Source organism: Rhipicephalus microplus, chromosome 5 (assembly GCF_043290135.1).
Source record: "Rhipicephalus microplus isolate Deutch F79 chromosome 5, USDA_Rmic, whole genome shotgun sequence".
Classification (NCBI taxonomy): Eukaryota; Metazoa; Arthropoda; class Arachnida; order Ixodida; family Ixodidae; genus Rhipicephalus; species Rhipicephalus microplus.
The window spans coordinates 37,437,666-37,461,760 of NC_134704.1; the positions used below are offsets into that span (position 1 = coordinate 37,437,666).

Sequence of the window (24,095 nt, forward strand, 5' to 3'; positions counted from 1 at the left end):
ATGACCACACATATTTCTGCAGCATGCAAGCCTCGTAAGAACTGAGTCGGTACAACGTTGAAGATTATCACAATACTAATTTAAGTATTATGTGGTGGAAATGCTCGGCCTGTAAATTTGGCTGAATAAAAGTCTATTACTACTACTTATGTGGCACACAAAAAATTCTTCAAAAGATGCAGCTAATCACCCCCAACAACAAGCCTTGCATTTCCTCAATATCAACTTAACGAGAAATTAAGCGTTTCTACCCCTTGCCCACACCTTGCAACTGACGCCTGTAGTTTCGAGGCAGACAGGCGTCTCAAATGTGACCTTCGTCTTGCTGCTCTTTCACTTCATATGAAACGAAACCGCTGAAACTGGCGACAGCAGAAGAACTCGGGTCATCTGCAGCAGTAGTATCGACACCGCATCTCCGTTATTTCCGTTACGTCACGCCTGCCGTTCATAATAGGGCGATAGAGCTTTCCTGTCGGCGAGGCCGACACAAAAAAGGTGTGCGCGGATCGCACTCGCCGACAAGTACTTCCGAAAGTCCGTCAGTAAGTAGCAACGCTTTGTGTAATTTACTCCGGCCACCTTGCGTTAAAACGCCTAGCTGTAAGCAAAATTAATAGAACTTGCTGTCATGCGAAAACGATCTTGCCGCATCTTACGTCAGGAGAGACGCAAAACTTCATCAATGAACACTTTCGCTGTCAGGCCCCGGCACATTATTCTAGAAAGTTCTCTGTTGATATTTACTTTACAAGACGCCGGTCTGTGTGCTGTCATTAGACCGTTTAAAAACAGTAAAATGTGCTGCGATGCGCCACTTAACGCCGTCGGAGGCGCCTCTTCGCTGGAGTCCTATTCCATCCATCACTGCTGTCGCATGGAATCGCGGACTGTCAAAACGCGAATCTCGTGGATTCCGAAATTGTGATCGTTTGTCTTGAGTTATAGTTGTAGATATACGGGCGTTTAATCGCGCGTTTTGTGACTCTCAATTGCGTTTTGTGCTCCAGAACGATTGCGCAAGGCCCGAGTCATGCCCAAGACCTTGCTGCAGTGCTACAACAAAGGGTGCCTAAAGAAATTCGATCCCGATGAGAACGCGCCAGGTAAAACTATCGCTTTCACATTCATTCTAGTTGTTCACTAACTTATTACCGATTAAATCATCTGACATACTGCGACAGTTCAACGTCAGGCTGGCCTGCTTTTATTTTTTTAAGCACATTTTTTCGAAGAGACTGTTCTGACCCATCTTTGCCTCGACAGATGCATGTGTACATCACCCGGGAAAACCTGTATTTCACGATGCCTACAAAAGTTGGTCGTGCTGCAAGGCCAAGACCACGGATTTCACAGAATTTCTAAACATCAAGGTAAAAAGAGTTGGTGTTTATTTCAGTGTAAAGCAAATTAGGGGTAACTATCAGTGAAATAGCCTGAGGGTAGGCACTTAGAAACAACTACCTCTTTCTCCCTTCCTTGTCTCATAGAGAGATATCTAGCACCAACTCCATTGCCAGTAAGTGGTCTCGAAAATTTAATATGCTGGGAATAGTGATGACATCAGCTGTGTGCTGTTTAACATCCAGATGTCTTGCTTGCCCTTTCTGTTTCACTCAAATATTTCTTCCAAATCATTCGTCTGTACTTACGAATAAAACAGGGGGACCTTAGGGCTGATTTTTCTTAATTAGATACAACCCTAAATGAGCACCGACACTAAAATTTTCCATCTTGTTTTTTTCTGTTGCTTTAGGTAGCTGATGACCAACTTATAATGACTAGAAAACTTATTTGCCCAAGTACACAATGGTTAATTATTTAGAGAAGGTGTTATAGCACTCAGTCGCAGTTCCGGTTTCAGAGAGCACCAAGTGAGGCGGGACCCGAGTGATTTTCATGTAAACATAGCTGGCCAAGTGAGTGTGCAAAACTGAATGCTCGTGAGCACTGTGTTGATAACTCTTTTCAATGACTGCTTCGTGGGTGCTTTGAAGCATAAACATGCATGACCCTCCAAAGAATGCTCTGACAAGGCAAAGACATCAGCCTTTGTACTCTCATACAAGTCTGTCCCTCTTTAGTTAATGGCTTGCACTGATGTTTCCGAAACTGTCATGTTGGTGGAACACAGGTTAGTGATGTCCCAGGGAGATGTTATCATTTACATAAATTGCAAGTTCTGTTGTGATTGATGCACAGAGGTCAATAAAATTCCGATTGTAATGTTATCATACTGAAGTGCATTAAGCTGCGACCGTGACGTCATGTGCAAGCTATCTATTGAAAATTACTGCTACGAGAGAGCGCTCACAGGGATCGTGGCAGCGCACACAAACTTGTGACACGTGGGGCTGTTGCTTGTTTTCTCGAGAACCAAAAGCACATTTCACGTGCACTCGGCATAACATGCACTTTACGATTGATTTTAAATATGCTATAAGCTATACTATCCTTATATTATAGATGCTGCATGGGGGGGGGGGGGGGGTCCACACAAATACATCTCACAAGTTATCCCACCTTCAAAATTGTAACCTTAAGACCAAGAACCTTAAGAGACAAGAAGAGAGCAGAGTGGATTAGGGAACAAACGGGGGTTAAGGATATCATAGCTGAAATCAAGAAGAAGAAATGGACATGGGCGGGGCATGTAGCGCGTAGACAGGATAACCGCTGGTCATTAAGGGTAACTAACTGGATTCCCAGAGAAGGCAAGCGGGTTAGGGGGAGACAGAAGGTTAGGTGGGCAGATGAAATTAAGAAGTGTGCGGGTATAAATTGGCAGCAGCAAGCACAGGACCGTGTTAACAGGCGGAACATGGGAGAGGCCTTTGTCTTGCAGTGGACGTAGTGAGGATGATGATGATGATGACTTTTAATGAACACCAACAGATACTTCTGGTGCTCCACATGATAGCGTAACTGTGCTAGAAGCGAACACAGGCCACTGCAGACATTGACCATGAACGAACTGCTGGGAAGTTGTTCGAGGGAATCGGTGAATGACATAGCATTAATGAGCCTACCTCATTTACAGATTACACAATTTTCTTTAATAAACTGGATTTCACTTTCAGGGTTGTACAAAATCGTACCATTTGGACCAGAAGCCCCCAGAGTCGCCAAAACCAGAAAGAAAAATTGATCCTGAACTTGAGGCTCAACTTGAGGTAGGTCATTGTTTTTTATGCCCACTATGCCGATAACAGCAGTTATCATACAGCAAGTTTATTGTTGCAGTTTTTTCAGTTAGTATCTGCTTTAAGGCATGAAGCAGCCTGTTTTGCAGAAATTCTAGTGTCGGGAGCTTTTCGTTGTGACTGAAAAGTTTCAAACAGTGGATTCAAGTCGGTATTCAACCGAGGCATTCTACATGGCAGTGATTGAACGAACTGCTTTGGAACAAAAGTCCTATGCACTTATACTAAACCCTTTTAGGTGTCTGTCTATGTAATACTGCTTGGCAGAAGTGTGAAGTCACCCCAGGTGTTGTACCATGTGAATTGTGTTACATTGCATAATTGATAATCATTATTAGCCACAGCATAAACAAATTGGGCAGCTGTACAGAGCACATATTGCTGTATGGACATGTAGTAGGTACTTCACTAATTTGCAAAATGATAAACTATGTCGTAGTGGGCATTTTACAAGTATACATGAAGCAGGCATTGTAGGATTGTTTGAAACAGCCAGTGTCTTTGCTCGGGTGTTCCTTTCCTCAGGACAGAAGTGAAGTATCTACTGAGAGGCAAATGTGAAGATGTGAACGGATCCTGAATGCGATTTTGAAATGCACTTTTGAAGGTGAAGCTCAAGTGTTTGAGTTTTTGTGTTATATAAATCCCGAATCGGTACTGACAACATTTTACGAGCTCATTGTGCTGGCAGCATGGGCCATTCAAAGCATTAAAATGTGTAATATGGGATTTTAAACGTGCACATTGGCGCTGATTGCAGCGCCCCACCACATTTTGTTTGAGCTCTCACTTGTGTGATCGATCCAATTGACTTCTTAGTGTTTGTAACGGCAGAGAAAATGCTAGCGGCTATTCCATCTTTCGTTGTGCTACAGCTCATGTTGGTCCATACAACTGCACCGTCAGGAAAGTACTTCCACTATTTTGTGACAAATATCTGGTGAATCACAATATGCGACATTCAACAGAACATACTGGCATCTCCTCTGCTAGCACTCGTGCATACTACAAGGTATTTCTTGACTTGTCACATGGCTTTTTTTTTTTTTTCAGGCTGCAAATAAGGAGAAAGCAGCAGTGCGTGCTCAGATAACTCCGATTATTAGACCTAATGAGAATGACCCACTGGTGCGGCTAAGAAGCTCCATTGGTTCAAGCCTGACTCCTCTGCTGAGCAAGCTTTCCCTGGAGAAAAAGGTTGATGCTCCTGAAATTGAAGGTAAGCTCTTTGCGTGCTTGGCACTTGGGGAGAGGGTTATCACCCAAATTACTCTCTGTGTGTGTTGTTGCTTGAGAGGGTCCTTTGGTTCATTCATGCACGCAAACTGTCCCGTGTCGTACATGTCAAAGAAATTCTTCGGTGTCAATTCTTTTATGAATTTCACTTCAATGGCTTCGTCAAGTTGAGTCAATTCACGGCATCTTACGTTTTTGTCATAGGGGTTCTTCATGTAAATATGAACACATCAAAGCTGCACGGGTAAACCTGTCGCTCGTTCAGTTTTCTCCGCATGCTATCAGATTGGCACTGTTGTTAGTACTAGACAGCAGCCCAAGCAGTTAGAACCCTGACCCCTTATCCCACGTCTCGCGTTGAGTTGCGACCATTCTGGGTTTCAGGCCAGTGGGGACAGACACGTCTTTTAACTGAAGGTGTTTATTCACCTTGGATACATATCTGCCAATTGCAACAAATACACCAGCACAGCCGATTAACACAAGAACACCTCAAATATGGAGTGCACTCCGCACTACTAGGGGTAACAACAATGAACAAATATCCAGCACATGTCAAGCGAGTGATAACCGCTCAGCTCACCTTGCTTGGCTTCTGCACACCGATTCTGGGTGGGAGTTCAAGCTTCATGGCTGGAGTGTTGCAGGGGTTGATGGTGGCAGCGTTGCTAGCAGATTGGCTCCGATCTGGTCCTTCACACATCCCGAGACAGAGAAGCCCCTGAAAAAGCTATATGCTTTCTCAGGTTGAGAGGAGTAGTCTCCTCACAAAAGGGAGGGAATGGAGCACTTCGGCTACAGAATAAGCGCAGGGTGCAAAGGGCAGTGGGGGCGGCAAAATGATCCCCCAATGCAACCTTTTATGCCACTGCGAGCGTAAGCATATCATGAGCGGAGACACCGCGTTCAGAACACCGGATTGCTCACGCAACCCCAGAATATTCAACCCAAGATTTGCAGCAGTATGTCAGTGTCGCGTCGCAACAAGTGTGTTGGGCTCTAGGCGAGACTTGAAATTCCTGGTGCATTTTATAGACTGCATTACTCTACCAGCTAGTGAAATGCCCGTGCCCCTTCTATTTTTTTGAAGTGAGCCGAAATCTGCATCCCTTCGAACAATCACTTATCTGTGATAAGAAGCTGAGTGCATAAAGTAGCATACGTCACACTGCAGCATTGCAGGGTTAAGCAGTTCATATAGTCTATGTCACAGTGTCGTAGCATTACCGTTTTCTGTTGTTTTTCTTGCACTTATTTGGTGGTCAGAGTGACATGATACCCACATATCTACAAGATCAGCTGTCCACGAATATGAAATTGGCATTGCTGCAATGTCGTGGTCTGCATTTCTTGTTAGGTTGTAACTCAACTTATTTCATGACTTTGTACATTTATTTATAATGGTCGATTTAAATTGGTACGCTGGGGCAGCTTCCCAGCACGTACTTGCTACAAGAAACCAAATGAGGTCGACGCAGATTTGTGAGGCTTTAATGAATAACAGTTTTCAAGAAATTTTTATTTTGATTGCCTTTTTGGAGTTATCTCAGCCAATCTGCGCTTTACTTTGCAGCTGATAACATTGTTACCGTTGGCACAACGTGCAAGAATGCCGGTTGTCGGCAGGTGAGTTTCTTTTTGTAGCTGTAACACCTGATGGCAGCAGTGATAGCCGACACTGTTGTAGCAATTCACAGCGTTGTTTTGGCTTGACTTGTGTACAATAGATTCAATGTAATTATAACTGGGTGCATCACCTGTGCCATTGGTAACTTCGCACGCCTAGATCGGACTAGCCATTCTTCTGCAGCATTCATTTTCATTTCTGAGGAAAATAAATGAACCAGCCAGCAGCAGCATTAACTGCACTTCCTTTTGATTAATTCGATGGTCTAGTATTTGTAGGATCAAGCATGTGATGTTTAGGGTCAACACACATGTAGCACGACCTCTGAAGAGGTCACTGCTGCGATTACATAAAGCTCCTGCCTCCTGTCCTTTCGCTTCAAGGGCCTTTAACAGGCTTTTCCGGTATTTCCCATTTCTTACTTGTAAATGTCATGCTGACCCGTCATTCATTCCACACCCATAGATCAGGTCACATCTTAATGCCATAATTTTATACTCTTTACAGACCTTGTACGCTTCTATATAGTGTATGATTTTAGGCATCTATGCACCTGTAATACATCCCATCATCGTAATCATTGTTCACTGCTAATATCACCTGAAAGACATGGTGCTTTTTGGCCACCAATGGCCACAAAAAACTACTAATCATTGCAGGGATAACATGCTTAGGTACTTGTGTTTGTGCTGTTTTGTGAGAAATTGGACAAAATTTTGGACTCAATTCTTTGCTCAGGAGTGTACCTATAGTCTACAGTAAGATCCACCCCCCTCCATAATTTGAGAGATTTGAAATATCGATCAGTGGACTGCCTCCTTTCCTTCATTTTCATTTTTCACTGCTTGAATTTGCTTGATGAGGGCGAATAAAACCAATGAATGCATTCATATATTATAGTGTTTCATTAGCAATACGGGTGTGGTTTCATTATTTCTCGTAACTGTTCCATTGCCATTTTGAAGTTTGATGCGTGACCAAACTAGCCCCCCCGCCCCTCTGAATCTTTTCGGAATATTTTTCACAGTATAGGGATAGAAGGCGCTTGCTTGATTTTACACTGTGCCATCCTAAGAGCCAAAATGTGCCCTACACGTGTACTAGAGATCTATGCATTGCTTGCCCGTTGCATTTATCTGCGAATATGGTTCATGGCATAACTAGCCGTTTTTCACGACTATGACCAATTTTCTTCTCTCTTACGGTTGTATTGTGTAGAAAACTTTATTTAGCCAAGGCATTATTGGCAGTGGCTGGAAAAATTTTCAGATGATACAATAGCAATTAGGATTACTGCTGCTTAGGGGTATATTATAAAGCTGAAGTGCATCAAAAATTTCAGCCTAACCTGAATGCATGCTTGTTTCTTCAATTTATCATTAAAATACTTCTCACATCATGCAGCTTTGTCATTTTATGTGCACGAAATTAACGCTGGTAAATTATACGAATTGAAAACATATGTTGACTATTCTGCCAAAAAACCTCTTGCTGCAAATGCAAAATTAACACTGCATGCCTCTCGCCTCTACGTACGCTTTGAACATCTCAAGCTCTTTTCTTTGGCAGTTATTTGTCACCAAGGTAATAGTATCTTTTGCCATTTTCAGACTTACAAAGGCGAACAAAGCAACCTGGACACCTGCTTCTACCATGCAGGCTATCCCATATTTCATGAAGGGTACATTTTTTCTTCTTTCTCGGTGCTGCTCAATTTTTCAGCCCAATAAATTCAAAGGCAAACATTTTTTTTTCTCCTTCTCTACTGCAGGATGAAGTACTGGACTTGTTGCCAGCGCAAGACGTCAGACTTTGCCAACTTTCTAGAGCAACAAGGTTGCACGTCAGGCAACCACGTGTGGATAAAGAAGGTACGATGTCGCGCAGAAGGCCGTTCTGGTACTACATTATCGCGTGAAGCGGTCAATTGTCAAGTTATGGTAAATGGGAGCAGCAGCGAGTGACTTCGTCTCAAGAAAGTCTGGTGCAACATATACTGATCGTTCCAGAAACCTGAAGCAGTCGATTTGGCAGTGCTGGTCGAGAGACGGTGTTCCAGGTAGTTGCCGCCAGTGGAAATCCGACGATAGCAGAAAAAATTTTTCCTTTCTTTCAAACTTTTTTTCTTATTGTGGTCATCAGCTGCTACTAGCGTGCACACTGCTGAACTCTTAGACATCTTTTGAGTATTCTGTGGACTTACAAGTGCAACCTAACCTAAGAAGAAAGCTGGCAGAAAGGAGATGTGAAGCTGTTTATGGAGTGGGTTTCACCATATTAATCTAAATTAAGTTGAAGGAGGCTTGAAGGAAATGGAAGCAGCAGATTTTTCTAGTAAGCGGCATTCATTAAAGATGATATTTGTTTCGCAGCAAGAACTTATCGGCAGTCGCCGTGATGGTGTAGCGGTTAAGGTGCTTGGATGCCAACTTAGTGGGTCTGATGCCGGCTGCGGCGGTCACATTGCGATGGAAGCGAAATGCTGGGGGGGGGGGGCATGTACTGTGCGGTGTCATTTCTTGTTGAAAAAACACCAGATGGTCGAAATCGCCAACGCCTTTCCCTACAGCATGCCTCATAATAATGTTGTGGTTTTGACATGTAAAACCTCGGATATTAATAATTATTATCGAGATGTTATGAGCAGTGCTGCTCTTGCCCACGTCTCTGGTATTGCTGTATACTGCTGCCCACAAAACGAACATTGCCCTTTGCAGAAAACTGCCGAGGCACAGACGTCGTGTCGTTACGACTGGTACCAAACTGGAAATTCTGTGGTGATCAGCATTTTTACCAAGGTGCCCATACCCGATGAATCATACGTGGAGGCAAACTCGGTCAAGTTACACCTGCACATTACCTTTGGGGAAGACCGCACCATCTACGATGAAGTTATGGTGCTTCATGGAGTGAGTGGTGGACACTTATGCACTTCCAGTTTGTCACTCACTTTGACAAACCACTTCACTGCATGATATTGCTGGTGGTAGCTTGACTAGCCTTAACTAGGGCCAGCAACATTTGTTACGATGTAAACATGAATTGCCTACTAGTGTAACATTTGAAGAAAGTTCCGTTGACAACTTGCATTTGTTTCAGGTCGTGTGGCTATAACATCTCTCCCTAAGATCAAAGATACTCCTCTGTTGCTTGAAGTAACCTACTCCAATGACCTGCCACCAACTTCTAACGGGAGATTTGAATACCACAGAGTTTAAAATTTTTTGAAGCAGAATACTTTCAACAAAATACTAAAATACTCCCATGTTTTTAATTTTATTGTTATAACTTTGCGAGAGTTGGAAGGCTATGTTATGTATTATGTTGTACATTACAACAAAAGCATGCCAGTGTCTCGTAATCACCAGGTTTAGTAGGAAACAGCAGCTTAAGTGAGTCATTTCCATTTCATTACTATGCAAAATTTTTTAATCAGCATTCGATAATCAGTTTAGTCTCTCACATAAGTCACAAACACGGTCTGTTTTTATTTCACCTACCATTAATATGCAGCAACTGTGGCATACTGCCAATGCAAACTTCTGCTTATGTGGCTTCTGTTAACTCTAGAAATTTGTTTCTTCTACGCAACAGGTAATTGATGTGGAGAAAAGTTTGGTGCAGTACCTTGGAACCAAAGTGGAAATCAACCTCAAGAAAAGAGACGCTGTAGGGTGGAGGCTGCTGACCCTTCCACCACAAAAGCCACGGATTCAGGATGGTGATGGAGACATTGAAGACTCGTGAAACAAGCCTTGTGCCAGATATGCTGCATGGCTGCAGCTCGGGCAGCGAAATGTCGAGACAGTTCATCTAACTTAATTGGAACATCCTAATCAAAGAACATGTGGTTATTAAAGAGATTTGACTTTGTTTTACATTTCATTTGTCGTTAAGCTTTCTTTCTAAGCACATGGGCAGTGGTTGTGTTCACGATTGTTCAGCCACTTCACACGCAAACTGTCCAGTTTCAAAAGTCTTTCATGCATTTCAAGTGTACACCTACGTACTGTGCAAGGTCAGTGCAGGTTAAATACCTCATGGTCTAAAATTTTGGAGCCCTCCATTACATTGTGCTTCATTATGATATAGTGGTATTAGTGCATAAAACAAATTATGATTTCAAATTTATACAGCTCACTAATTGTATTAAGCAGAAAATTGTATCCAATTGTAAGGCTTAATAATATTCCAAAGCAAAGATGAATACTACTAATAACAGTCGGTGCAAAAAAAAAGACATGAAGAAAAATAATTCATAACACAAGGACTGTTTTAGTTAGTCCAATTTGCTACATTACTATTACTAATAATGGCACAGTGTGAGAAATGTAAATATGGTTTGATAAGAGGGGCCGTAATTGTCTGAAGGTTAGCTATGTATGCTTTTGCGAAATTACGACACATTGGGAATTAGCACCCACAGCCTCGTATTCATTGATGATTGATTGATATGTGGGGTTTAACGTCCCAAAACCACTATATGATTATGAGAGACGCGATAGTGGAGGGCTCCGGAAATTTAGACCACCTGGGGTTCTTTAACGTGCACCCAAATCTGAGCACACGGGCCTACAACAACAGCCTCGTATTCACACCTTGAAGCTGGATTAGATGCAAAAAAGAAAAGTCAGTTTCCCCAAAAGGGCAAAGCAATGAATGCAATAACAACATATTCAAATGTTTTATGAAGCAAGGCTAGCATTTTCGGGAGCAATATTAATTGTAGTACACATGCGCTTGGGAAGTAACCAATCTTCCTGCGGCGTGGCCACAGCAGATGGCCACAACAAGGCTCGAGCGTAGTAACTGCGATGATGAAAAGCGTTTCCCGTGGCAGCGTATGCTGGTACTAAGGGTTGTGTGTTGTCGCTGGTGGCAGTTTGTTACGTACCGCTCCAGGTACAGTTTTGGCACAGTTTTTTTTTCATGATGAAAGTGCAGCCCGTAGAAGCTCCTGCCTGCTGTGGGTGGAGCCAGAGCCCCCGCATGACCGCTCACAAGATAAGTGGGCGTGCAGATGACCCCGGCCCGAAAGGAGCTGTTCGCTCTGCAGAAAGAGGAGGCTAGTGCATCCTTTCCTGTGTTGTGTGAAACATAATGCTAAGGAAAGTATAGTAGGGGAAATTATTAGACTGAATTCGTAATATGTAAATGGGAAGAAAAGTGGGTGAAAAGATAACTTGCTGTGGGCAGGAACCGAACCTGCGACCTTCGAATAATGCATGTGTGTGTATATATATATATATATATATATATATATATATATATATATATATATATATATATATAGCTCATTATTATTGTGTCAAACACGGAAAAACAAGCCCTTAAGTATACACTCTTAATATATATAGATATATATATGCATGAATGACGGCGATGGCAAAAACTAGCCGAGGCTGTCTATATAATTTAAATTGCTATCGCAATAAAATATTAAATGCAGTCACATGACAACTGCCTTTAGAGATCTCTTGAAAAAAGTTTTGAGCAAGTACAGTGTACTTGTGACAGAATAATACAGGTTCAACAGCATAGCGACGCATTATGGTGTTTTAATCGTACGTGTGCTTTGATACGAGTGACACAATTCACCTTCAAAGCAGTTATCTACAATACCAGCGTACTTTGCCTATTTGTGTACATATATTCATATATACAACGTTGGTTGCAATTCTTCGTAATGTAGTGGCACAATTGGCATATACTGTACTGCAGGCCGGGTGTCACACCTGACCCCGTTCCCTTGCAATTCGATTGCCGTAGGACCTTGACACTATGTTCCAGGAATCCATGTACCGGTCCATGCACATGGATATACATTTCTGAAAGGTCAGAGAGAAGAATGCATTAATGAGAGATGGCTAAACATCACCACACAATGATGATCAGCACTACATAGCTTGCTGCTTCTGAGAAGAATAGGCAATGGATTCCTAGTCCCAGTAACAGCTGTAGGTGTCGCACCCATAATGCCTTGAATGAAACTGTCTCTAGTACTGCAATAGATCAGCTGTGGGGTCAATACTTCATAAACAATATGAGGCTTGGATGATGATAATAAGCACTGTCCTTGAACATGCTGTCTGACCAGCCTTTCCAACACTACACTCAATTACGATTGGGGATCGGCTGAATGTAGTCGGGAAGATTGAACACTTAATCAAACGAGCACAGCCGATCACATAATATTGTATAGTTGAGAAAACAGACCAATATATAAAGTTCGTACAGGTCCAGTAAACATATTATGGCGGAGATTTCTCTACCCGTGCCCCGAACACGTCGCGCGCACCTCCCTGAATAAAAAAAAAAAAAGGACGTTTCAGCGTCAACACGCGGTGGGTTGACACCAGGTCGCCAAGGGACAACCAAAAAACTGACCTGTTCAGAGTTGTCCAAGGACGTCCCAGGCTTGGAAATGCACTTCTTAAAGCACTTCTCGGTCATTTTCTGAAACGAGATTTTCGCAGTTGAGGGGCGTTCGCGGGTACCACTGAGGGAGATGACCTTCCCTGTAACGGCCATCTCGCACGTGTCGCATGCAGTAGTGTCAAATAGAGTGTTTCGGTCAACGTACGTTGCGAACGAACAAGAATAAGCGCAAGAGACTTCCAAGAAGACACCGTAAAACAAAGCGCGCTTTCGTAACAGTGTGCACGCGACCGGCATGGATTATGCCATTGCTAATCGTCACCTGCAATAACTCCTGAGCATTTGCAACAGCGATTTGCTGTTTGACCTGGTCCATCAGCTCCTCCTTTTGAGCTCCGGTCAGTTTTCCGGCCGGTAAACCATCCATCGTAAGCGTCGTTGTACAATTACGGGCGGTGGAGCCCCTATGTAACGAGACGAATTTCCAACCACGTGAAAAAAAATACACCCGGATTCCCGCACCACCGCGCTACACGCACAGAAAAAGAAGCAGAAAAAGAATGAGGTCGCAAGCCAATCCAACTCATAACAAAGGTTGATTGCAAGCCACTGCCAAAACCGAAACCTAAAACATGACGACCATGACGTTTCAATTTAAACATCACAAAGTAAACTTCTAATATGCGTTTTTGTTTCAAAATAAATTCTACATAAGATTGTCAACCTTTATTACAAAACTGTACTACATGCATGACAACATATTTTGGCTTTGTCACGCTGCGGCTTGGCTGGATCGGTTTTTTACTAAGCACCCGAAAACGCATGGCATAAAAGTTGCGATGAAGTCTGCTAGGACGCTCCAACTTATTTCCAAGTTGAATAGTTGTTGCACCGCAGCACGTCTATCTACCCCTTTAACTCATGTAATTACCGATTTTCGATCTGCGTGTCGAGCGGTACCAAATGTTATCGTAATACATTTGTAGTATCACTCGTAAAACCGGCCATTCTATCGCGAGTCTGAGCGGTTCGATGATCTGTGTCTCCCGACTTTCAGGTTCGCTACTCCGCCACCAGCAGCGGAGAAGACGCAGCCAGTAATGATGCCCCTGATATTCTCCAGCTGCATCTGCGAGCAGAAACCAAAGTTCAGAAGATCAGCAAAGCCATGAAAGCATACTTGGAACGGGCCAAGGCGTACGGTAATTTAATCGTTATTTGATCAATCAGTGGACGTGTTACCGAAGTTTTGAAGCTTTACAAATGCCCACTTCGGGAATTAAAAGTTTTCTCGACATCAACCGAATCGGTACTGGGATTTAGTTACTATTCGTGACGCTCTAGCCGTGTCATCAGCTACGAACCTAAAATAATGTTGCGTGTTCTTGTTGTGCTCGTTTCAGATGATTTCATAAAGAAGGAGCAACATGAATTTGACATTGGCAAACGACATCTTGCAAACATGATGGCCGTTGATGTCGACGAAATGACGCAGGATGACGTTGACGTGAGTTCCCGACTGTATATGTACTCGCGAGTATCACTGATCACGGTTTATTTTCTTTTCCTTTATTCTTGTTAATCTATTTTTTTTTTCAGAGAGCCATTCAGTATTTGATGCCTTCAGGCCTACACGAGCCCAAGGCTCGACCTATCATGAAGGTAAGTAAACCTGGTTTTGTACAACCTAACTTGTAAAACTGGAGGAGTTCCAACGTTCATGAAAATTTCATTTATTCTTTTTGATAGCCTCCTGAAGACGTATTCCCCAGAGAAAAAGGTTAGTTTAACGTCTCTAATCATGTTTACAATTGGTGTTGACATTGTTGATATTGAGGGATTCGAAGCTTTTGCGGCACCAAAGAAAACAATTTGCGTGCATTTCGCTTCTTTGACATTGCAGCTGTTTCCTTTGGTATGTTTGTAGCAGTCTGTACGCAACTGTACAGCTGCATGAAAAGTTAGGTCACGAAAATGATCACTTCAAGCACAATGCAACTTAACAGCACAAAAGCAAAAGAAAGCAGCGTAAAGATTATTGGTTTCACGTTGTGCACTGTGTTGTTATGCCAAAGCAGAACCACTATGTTAGTCATGCTTATGTCTTTTACTATGCATCTTGCAACTGAATTGAGTGTTTCATGTCGTTTAAAGTTGCTGATACGTTGCATTGAACAAGGCGAGTAATACACTCAAATTTCGATACAGCGAATCCGGATATAACGAAAGATCAGTCATAACGAAGTGAATGAAAAGATAGTCTTGCAATAGTTATATTATTATGAATAAGCCTTTATAATGAATATTTGGATATAATGAACTTAATTTTGTGTAAGATGCAGCTTTGTTATAATGACGTTTGAGTGTATAAATTATATATCGTGCTACATATAGATAGGTCTGTCTCTATGCAGATGTGTAGCTTTGAGTTTCATTAACGAAACTTCAACCAATAGGTACTTTCATCTGGCAGTTAAAGGCATTCATCCATGTGGTGCAACACATGATTGTGAAGTTGAGGAACAACTGTTAATAGGAACATTCAATCCACAAATGTAATAACCTGGCTGCTTCTACTGCGTATGTAGGTTGATCACACTTGTAACCTTTTTATTGAGAAAGGACGAAGTGTTCATTCAGTCTAAACCTTCAAAAAGGTTAGAATATTTCTGCTGAGTCAATGAAACAATTATGGAGCATCCATGTAGTGCAGCAAGGCAGTCTTTACGTGCTTACAAAGAATACACATTTTTTTCTCACATTGCATTTACGTACTTGAAGAAATACTGGTACTTTGTTGTTGAAGCCATTTCATTTTCGCTTATTACTTTAACCATATACCGGAAGCTTCTAAGTAAATCGCTTTGAGCAGAAATGCTTGGACTTGTCTTGTAATGTCATGACGCCTTGTTTGTGTGCAGCTGCGCAGTTCGACTATTCTGGAAGGCCGTTTCACTATCTCTTCTACACAACGAAGCCCCACTACTATGGCGTGTTGCATGTAAGAAACAAAATTTCATTCGCAAGTTTGTTTGCTTTTGTGATGCAGAAATCATAGTCCTGTTAAACAAGGCACTGAATGATTGCATTAGAGTGTGGTAGGGGTCAAATTTGCTGACCACAATTAGCCATCTTCTACATTTCGATTAAAAAAACCAATCACATTCTACGTATCTCATCCCATCGACCTCAGCCAAAAGTGTCCTTAAGAAACAAAATTCTGGCACGTGTGGCCTGCATTCATCTGCTGTTCAAGTATCAAATGGCTAGTTAAGGCTTGTGGAGTCTGGTTAATGTTAAAAAAAAAAAATATTCGACTAATTGCCGTGCATAAACAGAATCACTACGTACAACCACATGAAAGGTTTTTTCTTTTTTTTGATACAGGATGCAGTTAGCCATGTGGCAGAATTGAACCGCCTAGAAACCCGAATGCTCAACAAAGGAGTGGCTGAACCAGAAGCTGCAATGAAGTTGTGAGTTTGCTAACATGCAATTTTGTGTTGTGGGCCATATTTTCAGTGCTTGCTGCTAGAAAAATTACAGAAGTCCTCTGGCACGTGTTCCAAATGTTTCTACGTGCAGTCAGGGTTGTGCAGTTGTGGAGTACCAGCCGTAGGTCAGTGTACAGTCAAGCCTCAATATAACGAAGATGGATATAATGAAATATTGGTTATAACAAAGTAAACGAAAAATAGTTTTGCAATGGATACAATGTTAGAAATAACCTTTCTAACAAATTTTTTGATATAACGAAGTTATTTTCTTGTAAGATGCAACTGTTATGATGAGGCTTGAGTGTACTCACTATAGAGTATGCAGAGTCATACTTATGGACTTTAAAAATAGTTTAAAGAGTATGACCGAACAATGTTTGGCAGAAAATGAAAGTTTTTGAAATACCATACATTCACCCATACAGAAGAGAGCAAGAATAAAGTTTTTAGAGGTTGTCTTTTCAAGAGTGACAACCGGCGATATCCGGCCTACATTGGCTTCAATACAATATTTTTTTTTTTTTTCGAGCCAGACGAAAACTTCATCACTAAATTCGTTTTACAGCAAAAAATTTTGTAATTGAACACCAGATGGAGTGGCATCTGTTGTTTCTTAAATTTTGAAAACCAGGGTGTGTACTAATATCCAGGGGATTCAGAGGAATTCCTCATTTTTCATCAATTCCTGTAGATGCTATACTAGTTCTTTAATGTTTATCATGCACAGGAGGTCCCAATTACACCTCCAACTCTGGGACCTCCTCCTGGGCACTGAAATGTAACAACATTGTTTTGATTATTGTTCCAATTCATATTGATTATTGATCGACTATTGATTGAAATTTGATTATTGTTCCGATTCTGATTAACTGTGAAAATAGGGCATGCATTGCGATCTCAAACACTTAAAAATCAAGTGACTGCTGTAGCTACTTATTTATTCACATTGGACAGTGTGGAATGTTGTTTGTGCATAGGTGATTAACAACACACGCTTTGCATTGCATTTGCTCAGGAGTCTACAGGACAGCACCTGGCTTCCAAAGAAGGATCTTGAAGTGCTACTTGTGGAGTCATTGAAAGATATTCAGGTGATTTCCTACTGTCTATGCTTTCTCAACCTACCTGCCCTCTAAATAAGCTGTGGCTTCATTAGGATTTGTCATATTTGCTCTGTTTCACATTAATCGGGAACCAGTTCGGTTCGTGGGACCCTTTAAAAGCAATTCTCTCTTATATTAAGCATTTCGATAGCTTGATACAAGAGCAACAAGGTTTCTAAAGTGGTATTTATAATAGTTGCTGTCAACTGAATAGTTGCCTTCTGTGTCCCTTGAAGAATAAGCTAGAAGAACTGTATACGGAGGGAAAGCACCTTGTAAGCATGGAAAAAACGTGCACAGGTACCTGCGTTCTTTCATACAAACAGCCAAGAGCTTCACTTCCCCCTCGCACACTTCCTTGTGTGTTCAGTGTATGAGCATGCATTCGCGTGTGAGTGCTTTTGAATTATTAAGCTTCTTCCAAAAAGATTTACCAACTAGCCCAACTACAGGTTCTTCTGGCAAGCATTCTTTTTTAAGACGGTGATATTTATAGTGTTGACTTCACAAGACAGCATGGTAGATTGTGAGGGATGATTACAGAAATGTGACCACACCTTGGCTTTTGACATGAGCTCTGAGATGTCACTTCTTCCTTAGTTTTTTTTTCTTTAATGCACGTTTGAACACTCTTCACCTCTTGGAAACTAAATACTTTGCAACAATAATTATCTGGTAGTTGCGACCTTGGTACTCACAAGACTAATATATTGAAACGCCATGATACCCTGGATAATTTTGTTCTAATTGCCATTGCTGGCAAGTTACAATGATGCTGTGTGCCCATGTAGTGGACAAGTTTGCGTCTGGGGTAAAGTAAAATATTTTCGGTTTCCATCTGTTGTAGTAGTAGTTAAATAGTGATACCCTTCAACATGTAAGGAGCATGTGCTGAAGCTTCTATAACTTTTAAAATCTTTTCACTGTGTATATATCAGTGGAGGTGCATAACAAATCTCCCCCCCCCCTGCAATGCAAAAATACAGGTGTTATTGCAGTTCAATATTATTATGAATATCAGTATGTATACAGGTATTGTCAAATCTGTGCCCGCACAAACACTGCTGCTCTTACAAATATTTCAGTTTTTTTTTTTCACTGCCAGTAATAATGTACAATATTCACTGTCCTATTCGTTGTATGTATTTTTATGCGAACAACCAACAGAATAGTGAATTAACAATTTATGCATTTATAGAGGTGTACTTCTTTTTTTTATTAATTTTGTAACTTATTTGTGTTATACTTTTCAATGGTACACATATGTGAAGCTTTGGCAGGTATGACGCTACTGTAGCATAGGAATGAAATGGAAAAAAAAAAAATTGCTTATACATTGGTGCATTAGTAAAAAAAAAAAAAAACCTTCACAAACTACACTTGAGTTTGGAACCACCTAATGCTTTTGCTTTATTTATGCTGATTCTCTGTCATGTGCCTTTTGGCCTCCGACCGATGAAATCACATTTATAAGTGCAAATGTAAATGCAAATAACCGGCTTTCAATTGAGTGCTTCTTGCTTTTTTGTCTATCCCAGTACGAGTACTTCGTCAAGACCTTAGATCGATTAGCGGAACATCCGTACTCATCACAAGTCAAGGAGTTCATCATGAAGTACAGAAAACCGAGGATGGCGACATTTATTCGAGACGAGATACCACCGGTATGCCTTAGGACCCATACATGTCTGAAATTGATCTTAAAAAGATGAATTCCGGGGGTTTTATTTAGTTTGTGTCGTAGCGAGTGGTCTTTGGACTTATATTGTCCCCCTGGTGGATCCTGTAATCTGCGACTCATTTTAGTTTTTAGCATATATTTAGAATACTTTAGCATTCAAAAGCATTGAAACGGGGTTTTTCTGGCGGGGTTTGAACAGCCTCAGGCTTGGTGCTGCAGCATTCTGCCATAACTACGAAGTTAACTTGGCGGTTCATGTTTGGTGTTGGTGTATTGAGAGTGGTAAGGGTTTTTTAGGAGATGTGACAGTTCCAATACAACAAACCGATGCTCTGCATAATGTGATTTCCTTACAACAAGCGACAATCATTACATGATTTTATTACACTTTTAATTGTCCTGTTCACATCCGGTTACACCTTAAATTCGTGTTCGGCAGTATAAATGGTTGGCAAAATAATGACTCATGCAGCAGCTCTTTTCCCCCGACTGCCTGCCATGTATCCAGAGCACTTTTTTTTTTGTGCAATACAAGTGACAAATTGAATTTTGGGAGCTGGAAACATGCCTCAGCCGTCCTTTTCAACACTGCATTCTTGAACGGCAGAGGTTGTTACATTCACAGGATGTTCATAATTTAATTAAAACTAAGGAAATGAGAAAGTAGCCAGGGTGTTTTTTTTTCTGCCGCCATTGGCCTAAAAAAGCAGCCAAATCGGTGCAGAATAGCCAAATCTGGTAACCATGGTCAATTGATAGTAACTGTACAGCATAGTGAAATTGAAGGCTTGCCCTGAACTCCTTGGGAAACGATATTGCGGATGGTAGATTGTATTGATCATAGACCTTTTCAGATCACGTGGTCCGCATTAACTTAGAATGACCTGCAGTAAGTAATAACATGTCAAGGTTTTGCAAGCTCGTAGTGGTTCTTTATAAACCTGACTTGTTTTCTGTTTCTTTTTCCAACACCCAGTTACAATATGATGAAACTGGAAGGCCTTATGCCAAGGGTAGTGGTAAGTTCATCTGTACAATTTTGTTCGTACTGTAGCCTTCGTACTGTAGCCTTCTTCGTACTGTAGCCTTTTCGCTAACTTTGGTGCCATAAATTTTATTGGTTGGCGTATTCTCCCTTCCCTTCACATTTTTTAAGGTGCCAGAAAGCATGTGAGGGCTGAAGTGACTGTCTGGGGCAATGGCACGGGAAAAGTGACAATCAACGGTCATGGCATCGAATACTTTGACCAAATTGCAGACAGGTTAGTTGGCATCTGCTTCCTGTAACTTATTGATACCAGGCACCATTAACAGCAGCTCTAATTTTTCATTCTACTGTTTCATACGACACGATAATTTTGGCAGTGATGAAATATATGAACGCTACGGCGCCGCACTGTAATAGGTAGCCTGGATTTGTTCTCTGTGTAAGCTGACATGACACAGTCAGATGGCCTTTTTGTTCAAGTGAACAATGCACAGAAAGTGGTTTTCTGCTGACCTCGAGTTTACTGTAGCAAAAAAAAAAAACAGACATTTTTAGCTATATGTACAGCATTTCAAAAGCCTTCTCATGTGCGAATAAAATCACAGCATTATGTGTGTTATCATTTTGGCATGAGCTTGGTTCACACATTTTTTTTTTTTTGTTCTGGAATGAGTGGGCACTAGTGGCGTGAAAGAAAGTTAATTGTTCGAGGGGCTCATTTATTTGTTATACCCAATTAATGAAACAAACTGACAATTAAGCCAAGGAAAGCTCCTTGGCTTAATCATCTGTTGGTTTCGTCAGTTCAGCTCTAATGGTTCATTTTCCACCAGCTTTTAGTATCATTATGCAGCAGTTGCAGGTCATATATATCTCTTAACAAGTTTGTTGTACAACAGTGGTGGGTTTTTCCATGCTTTTCGTCACAGCATTTGTCAAATTATAAAAAACAGTTTAGTTGAAAGCTACGCAAGAAATTTCTCTCATCAGAATTGAACTGTGGTGCGGTGAAAATACAACCGCTTCCTAACAGAACCGGACAGAACATGTGCTAGCTATAATCTCCTGCTGCTGTTATTTTATACATGGCTATTGTGTCAACGTGACGTGCCAAAATGCTTCCGGAAGTTTGCATAACACTGTTCAGTTCAGTGAAGGAATTAGTGTGGCTTGTGCATTGTCAAATATGTTACGCCAATAAAAAAGCCCAAGAGTCTCATGAAATACGCTTGTTAGAATGTTGTGGCCTCTGTGTGAGAAATGTTATTATTTAGGCTTGAATAGATATTCGAGAATTTCGAGTATTTGACGGACATTGGATGAATGGATAGATGGAAGAGCTTTAATAATGTCCAACAGGTCGCACTATAGTTCGTAGCGAGCCGCTCCCACTTTGGGACCGAAAGACCTAGCCTTTCAGATGCTTCGAACGGATATTAACGTAATAAAATTTGCTTCGATTCGAATTTAAGGTATTGGAAATTTAGAAGTGTAGAACGACTAGGTGTCCATTAATTTGCATGTAACCCTCTTGTAAAGGTGGTTTCACTGCAGTGGAGGGGTGCCATACCATGAATACATCTTTTTGGGGGAAACCTGCAATGCCACGAAGCCTTATTTCAAAGCTAAATGCACATATTACTTTCACATCGATTGATAATTTTTTTCGAGTGTAAAAGCTTGTTATACCGACTTATGTGCTCTAAGTATAGTAGATTTCAACACGTAACTTATTTACAGGTTATCACTCGCATTCTACTCTGCTACTACTCTAACTCTGCTACTATTCTAAGTTGATTCCACCTCCTTCGAACCAAAAAGAATGACATTTGCGAATGCCTTGTTCGAATTTCAAAAGATATATAATGTGCAAAGTTAGTGAGGTCTTAACAAATATGCTTGTTTTTTTAATAATATGTGATATATGCTATTCTAATTCGGTTCGAAAATCAGAACCAAATCACTGTTTGCTTCGAATTCACTTCGAACCTGAAATTCACTATACATACAAGCCTAACTACATTTTTTTAGCTGCCACTATATCAAACACCGTATTGGGAGTTGCTCTCCAACCAAGTTTAATTAAGTGTGTATGAAAGTCGCATTAATTCTTGATTACATTGATTACTACGTGCTGTCACACTTTTGCCACCCTTTTACTCTTCTGCAAATCTTTTTTCAGGGAGCAGATAATGTTTCCCCTGCAGTTTACGGGACTCCTCATGAAAGTTGACATTGAAGCAACGCTCAATGAAGCCGAAGGGTCAAGTGTTCGTGCAAATGCCATACGTCATGGAGTGTCATTAGCACTACGCAGCTTCGTCTCGGAGAAGGAGGTAGAGAGAATGAGACTGGGTGAGAAACGTCATGGCCCTTGGTACTTTCGCAATACATGGTGCGTCGTTTACAGACCTTTAAAGCACACTTGTCACTGTTTGTTTTCCCGTGCACATCGGAAACAAGAGATTGAGAAGCTCATGAGCATTGCGGTTGTATTGAACACGAGTAGAGTAGACTGTCATTAAATGGAAAGTGAAGGGACCAGAAAACGTTCCATATAAAAATAGTTCCATTTACTGAGAGATGAATAGGGGTGCAGAATTCAAGTATGCAATTAATCATATTATTGGCACTTGTTCCATTTCAGCAACACTTCTGTTTAAGATACTTCTATTTATTGATATTGTACAGCATCAAATGAACTGCGTAGGGTCATGGCAATGAATGAAACGTGCCAGTCATTAGTTCATTCCACTTTGTGCTGCAATACACAAAGATTATCGGAATACTTGTATCAGAAGTTCACTTCTTTAGCATAGGGTCTCCTATCTCAAAGAAGTGACAGGTGTTGTGTTGCATGTGCTCCTGGTGCATTACGATAATTTCTTTGTACCTTGCATACACTTCAATACAACAAAAAAACGAATCAGAAATCCTGTGCCTATTTTGCTGTGGCTCATCCATTGCAGATTGGGCTGCCTTGCACGGAGATGCTTGCTTTTTCTAGCTGTATTTTACAGTTGAACTTTGTTGAGATATTTTTCTTTGTTATGCAGCTGGATTGCTTACAAGGGACCCTCGCCGGAGAGAGCGCAAGAAGCCAGGCCAGGAAGGTGCACGACGCAAGTACACTTGGTAGGTTGACAAAGTTGGCACTCGCACATTATCAGCAGAGGCTTTCTATATGAAAATACATTTGTTTATACAATCTACTAGCACTTTTGTCACATCTAAATGCAAAAAAATGGGTGTTGCCGGCTGTGACTTTCGTCACTAAGTGGTCTAAACCGGACACGTAGTGCTGAGCGTGCAACCTCATTGAGTGCTCTAGCATGTTTGTATGTACATATTTATTACCATTCGTGGAATGCCCGGTTTCTCGTGATGCTATGTTTAAAGTTGTTCCAATCACAAAGGAAACGACAATGCTGATGCACAAAGACAGACAGGTGTCTAGTGTGTCCTATTGCTTGTTATGTGCCGCATAGCTAAAACGAAACGCATAAAACTGGTTTGGCAGAGAAACACCAAGGAATTGAGGGTATGTTCATCTTACTAAGCAAGGATACCCAGTGAAAAATGTCGTCTCTTGCCAGTGAAAAATTTAGTCCTAAGTCGTTCAAGGGCTTAAGTCTCGTGTTTTGAAGCCCAACCTAGTAATCCTATTTGATAACCAAAGAAGCCCGTCTCCCAAAGAAGCCCGTTAGGGCGCTTTTTTCGTGTATGTTCTTTTGAAAGCACCAATTAGGACACAGGTGTGTACGAGGTGCCTTCTTGAGAGCCAAAGAGTGGGAAGCAGGTTTCTATTTTGTCTGGTTATCCCACTGTCGCATCTAAACAGTCATGTTGTCGTTCATTGTAGCTGGAAACTACAGCCTTTACATCTCGCCTTCGCTTGCTTTGTAGAAAAAGTGATGCTGTGAGGGTCATGTAGGTAACACATTTGTTAAAGGATGCACAAATTCCCAGTTAAATTATCATGCAAGAGGCTGTGCATGGATATGTTTATGGTCTAGGATGCACGTTTCTTTGTAGTCGTTTTAGGTTAAGAGTAAGCACTGGTGTACTTGAATGTATTTGTTCGGGACTACATTGACAGTTTGGTGGACAAGGTTGCATTTTATTGCTCTCCGGATTTGATCGAATAAGGACGGACTACTTAATAACACAGCTAGTGTCTAATAATATGCCTCTCATGAAATAGTATTTTGCCTGCCCCCCCCCCCCTTTTTTGCATGTTTTTTAATTACATATTTTTTTCTCTTTTTTCAGGCTCAAACGGTAGTCTGAAGATGACGAACACATCAAAGTAGTTAGAATGATTATTAAATAAACAAGTATAACACATTCCTGCTTACCTTGCCTGTTTATTTGTAGGATCG

General features: G+C 41.3%; 3 protein-coding genes across 3 annotated transcripts; 2 read left to right on the forward strand and 1 right to left on the reverse strand.

Annotated features, from left to right (window-relative positions):
- Window positions 1-419: 419 nt before the first annotated feature.
- Window positions 420-9,951, forward strand: LOC142817732 (cysteine and histidine-rich domain-containing protein 1-like). The gene is made up of 10 exons (XM_075895225.1): window positions 420-545; window positions 1,011-1,106; window positions 1,267-1,373; window positions 3,081-3,173; window positions 4,257-4,422; window positions 6,013-6,065; window positions 7,677-7,747; window positions 7,838-7,937; window positions 8,784-8,975; window positions 9,661-9,951. The coding sequence occupies exons 2-10, from the start codon at window positions 1,034-1,036 to the stop codon at window positions 9,811-9,813; spliced, it is 1,008 nt and encodes a 335-aa protein (XP_075751340.1). The 5' UTR covers window positions 420-545; window positions 1,011-1,033; the 3' UTR covers window positions 9,814-9,951.
- A 1,653-nt stretch (window positions 9,952-11,604) lies between these two features.
- Window positions 11,605-12,998, reverse strand: LOC119174703 (mitochondrial import inner membrane translocase subunit Tim13). Its single transcript, XM_037425736.2, has 3 exons — window positions 12,767-12,998; window positions 12,454-12,522; window positions 11,605-11,894 (listed from the first exon to the last, which is right to left on the reverse strand). The coding sequence occupies exons 1-3, from the start codon at window positions 12,869-12,871 to the stop codon at window positions 11,796-11,798; spliced, it is 273 nt and encodes a 90-aa protein (XP_037281633.2). The 5' UTR covers window positions 12,872-12,998; the 3' UTR covers window positions 11,605-11,795.
- Window positions 12,999-13,227: 229 nt separating this feature from the next.
- Window positions 13,228-24,060, forward strand: LOC119174702 (small ribosomal subunit protein uS9m-like). Its single transcript, XM_037425734.2, has 14 exons — window positions 13,228-13,367; window positions 13,502-13,646; window positions 13,848-13,951; window positions 14,044-14,106; window positions 14,194-14,224; window positions 15,366-15,445; window positions 15,832-15,920; window positions 16,957-17,032; window positions 18,583-18,708; window positions 19,702-19,744; window positions 19,882-19,987; window positions 21,896-22,068; window positions 22,770-22,848; window positions 23,986-24,060. The coding sequence occupies exons 1-14, from the start codon at window positions 13,284-13,286 to the stop codon at window positions 23,996-23,998; spliced, it is 1,212 nt and encodes a 403-aa protein (XP_037281631.2). The 5' UTR covers window positions 13,228-13,283; the 3' UTR covers window positions 23,999-24,060.
- The last annotated feature ends 35 nt before the right edge of the window (window positions 24,061-24,095 follow it).

Excerpts from the sequence above, each read along its gene's own strand:
- LOC142817732 (XM_075895225.1), top strand. The coding sequence starts at position 1,034 with ATGCCCAAGACCTTGCTGCAGTGCTACAACAAAGGGTGCCTAAAGAAA. Across the intron at positions 4,423-6,012 it reads TGATGCTCCTGAAATTGAAG|CTGATAACATTGTTACCGTT; the intron begins GTAAGCTCTTTG and ends TTTACTTTGCAG. Across the intron at positions 6,066-7,676 it reads AGAATGCCGGTTGTCGGCAG|ACTTACAAAGGCGAACAAAG; the intron begins GTGAGTTTCTTT and ends TGCCATTTTCAG.
- LOC119174703 (XM_037425736.2), bottom strand. The coding sequence starts at position 12,871 with ATGGATGGTTTACCGGCCGGAAAACTGACCGGAGCTCAAAAGGAGGAG. Across the intron at positions 12,523-12,766 it reads ATGCTCAGGAGTTATTGCAG|AAAATGACCGAGAAGTGCTT; the intron begins GTGACGATTAGC and ends ATCTCGTTTCAG. Across the intron at positions 11,895-12,453 it reads CCTTGGACAACTCTGAACAG|AAATGTATATCCATGTGCAT; the intron begins GTCAGTTTTTTG and ends CTGACCTTTCAG.
- LOC119174702 (XM_037425734.2), top strand. The coding sequence starts at position 13,284 with ATGAAGTCTGCTAGGACGCTCCAACTTATTTCCAAGTTGAATAGTTGT. Across the intron at positions 13,952-14,043 it reads TGACGCAGGATGACGTTGAC|AGAGCCATTCAGTATTTGAT; the intron begins GTGAGTTCCCGA and ends TTTTTTTTTCAG. Across the intron at positions 22,069-22,769 it reads GGTAGAGAGAATGAGACTGG|CTGGATTGCTTACAAGGGAC; the intron begins GTGAGAAACGTC and ends TTTGTTATGCAG.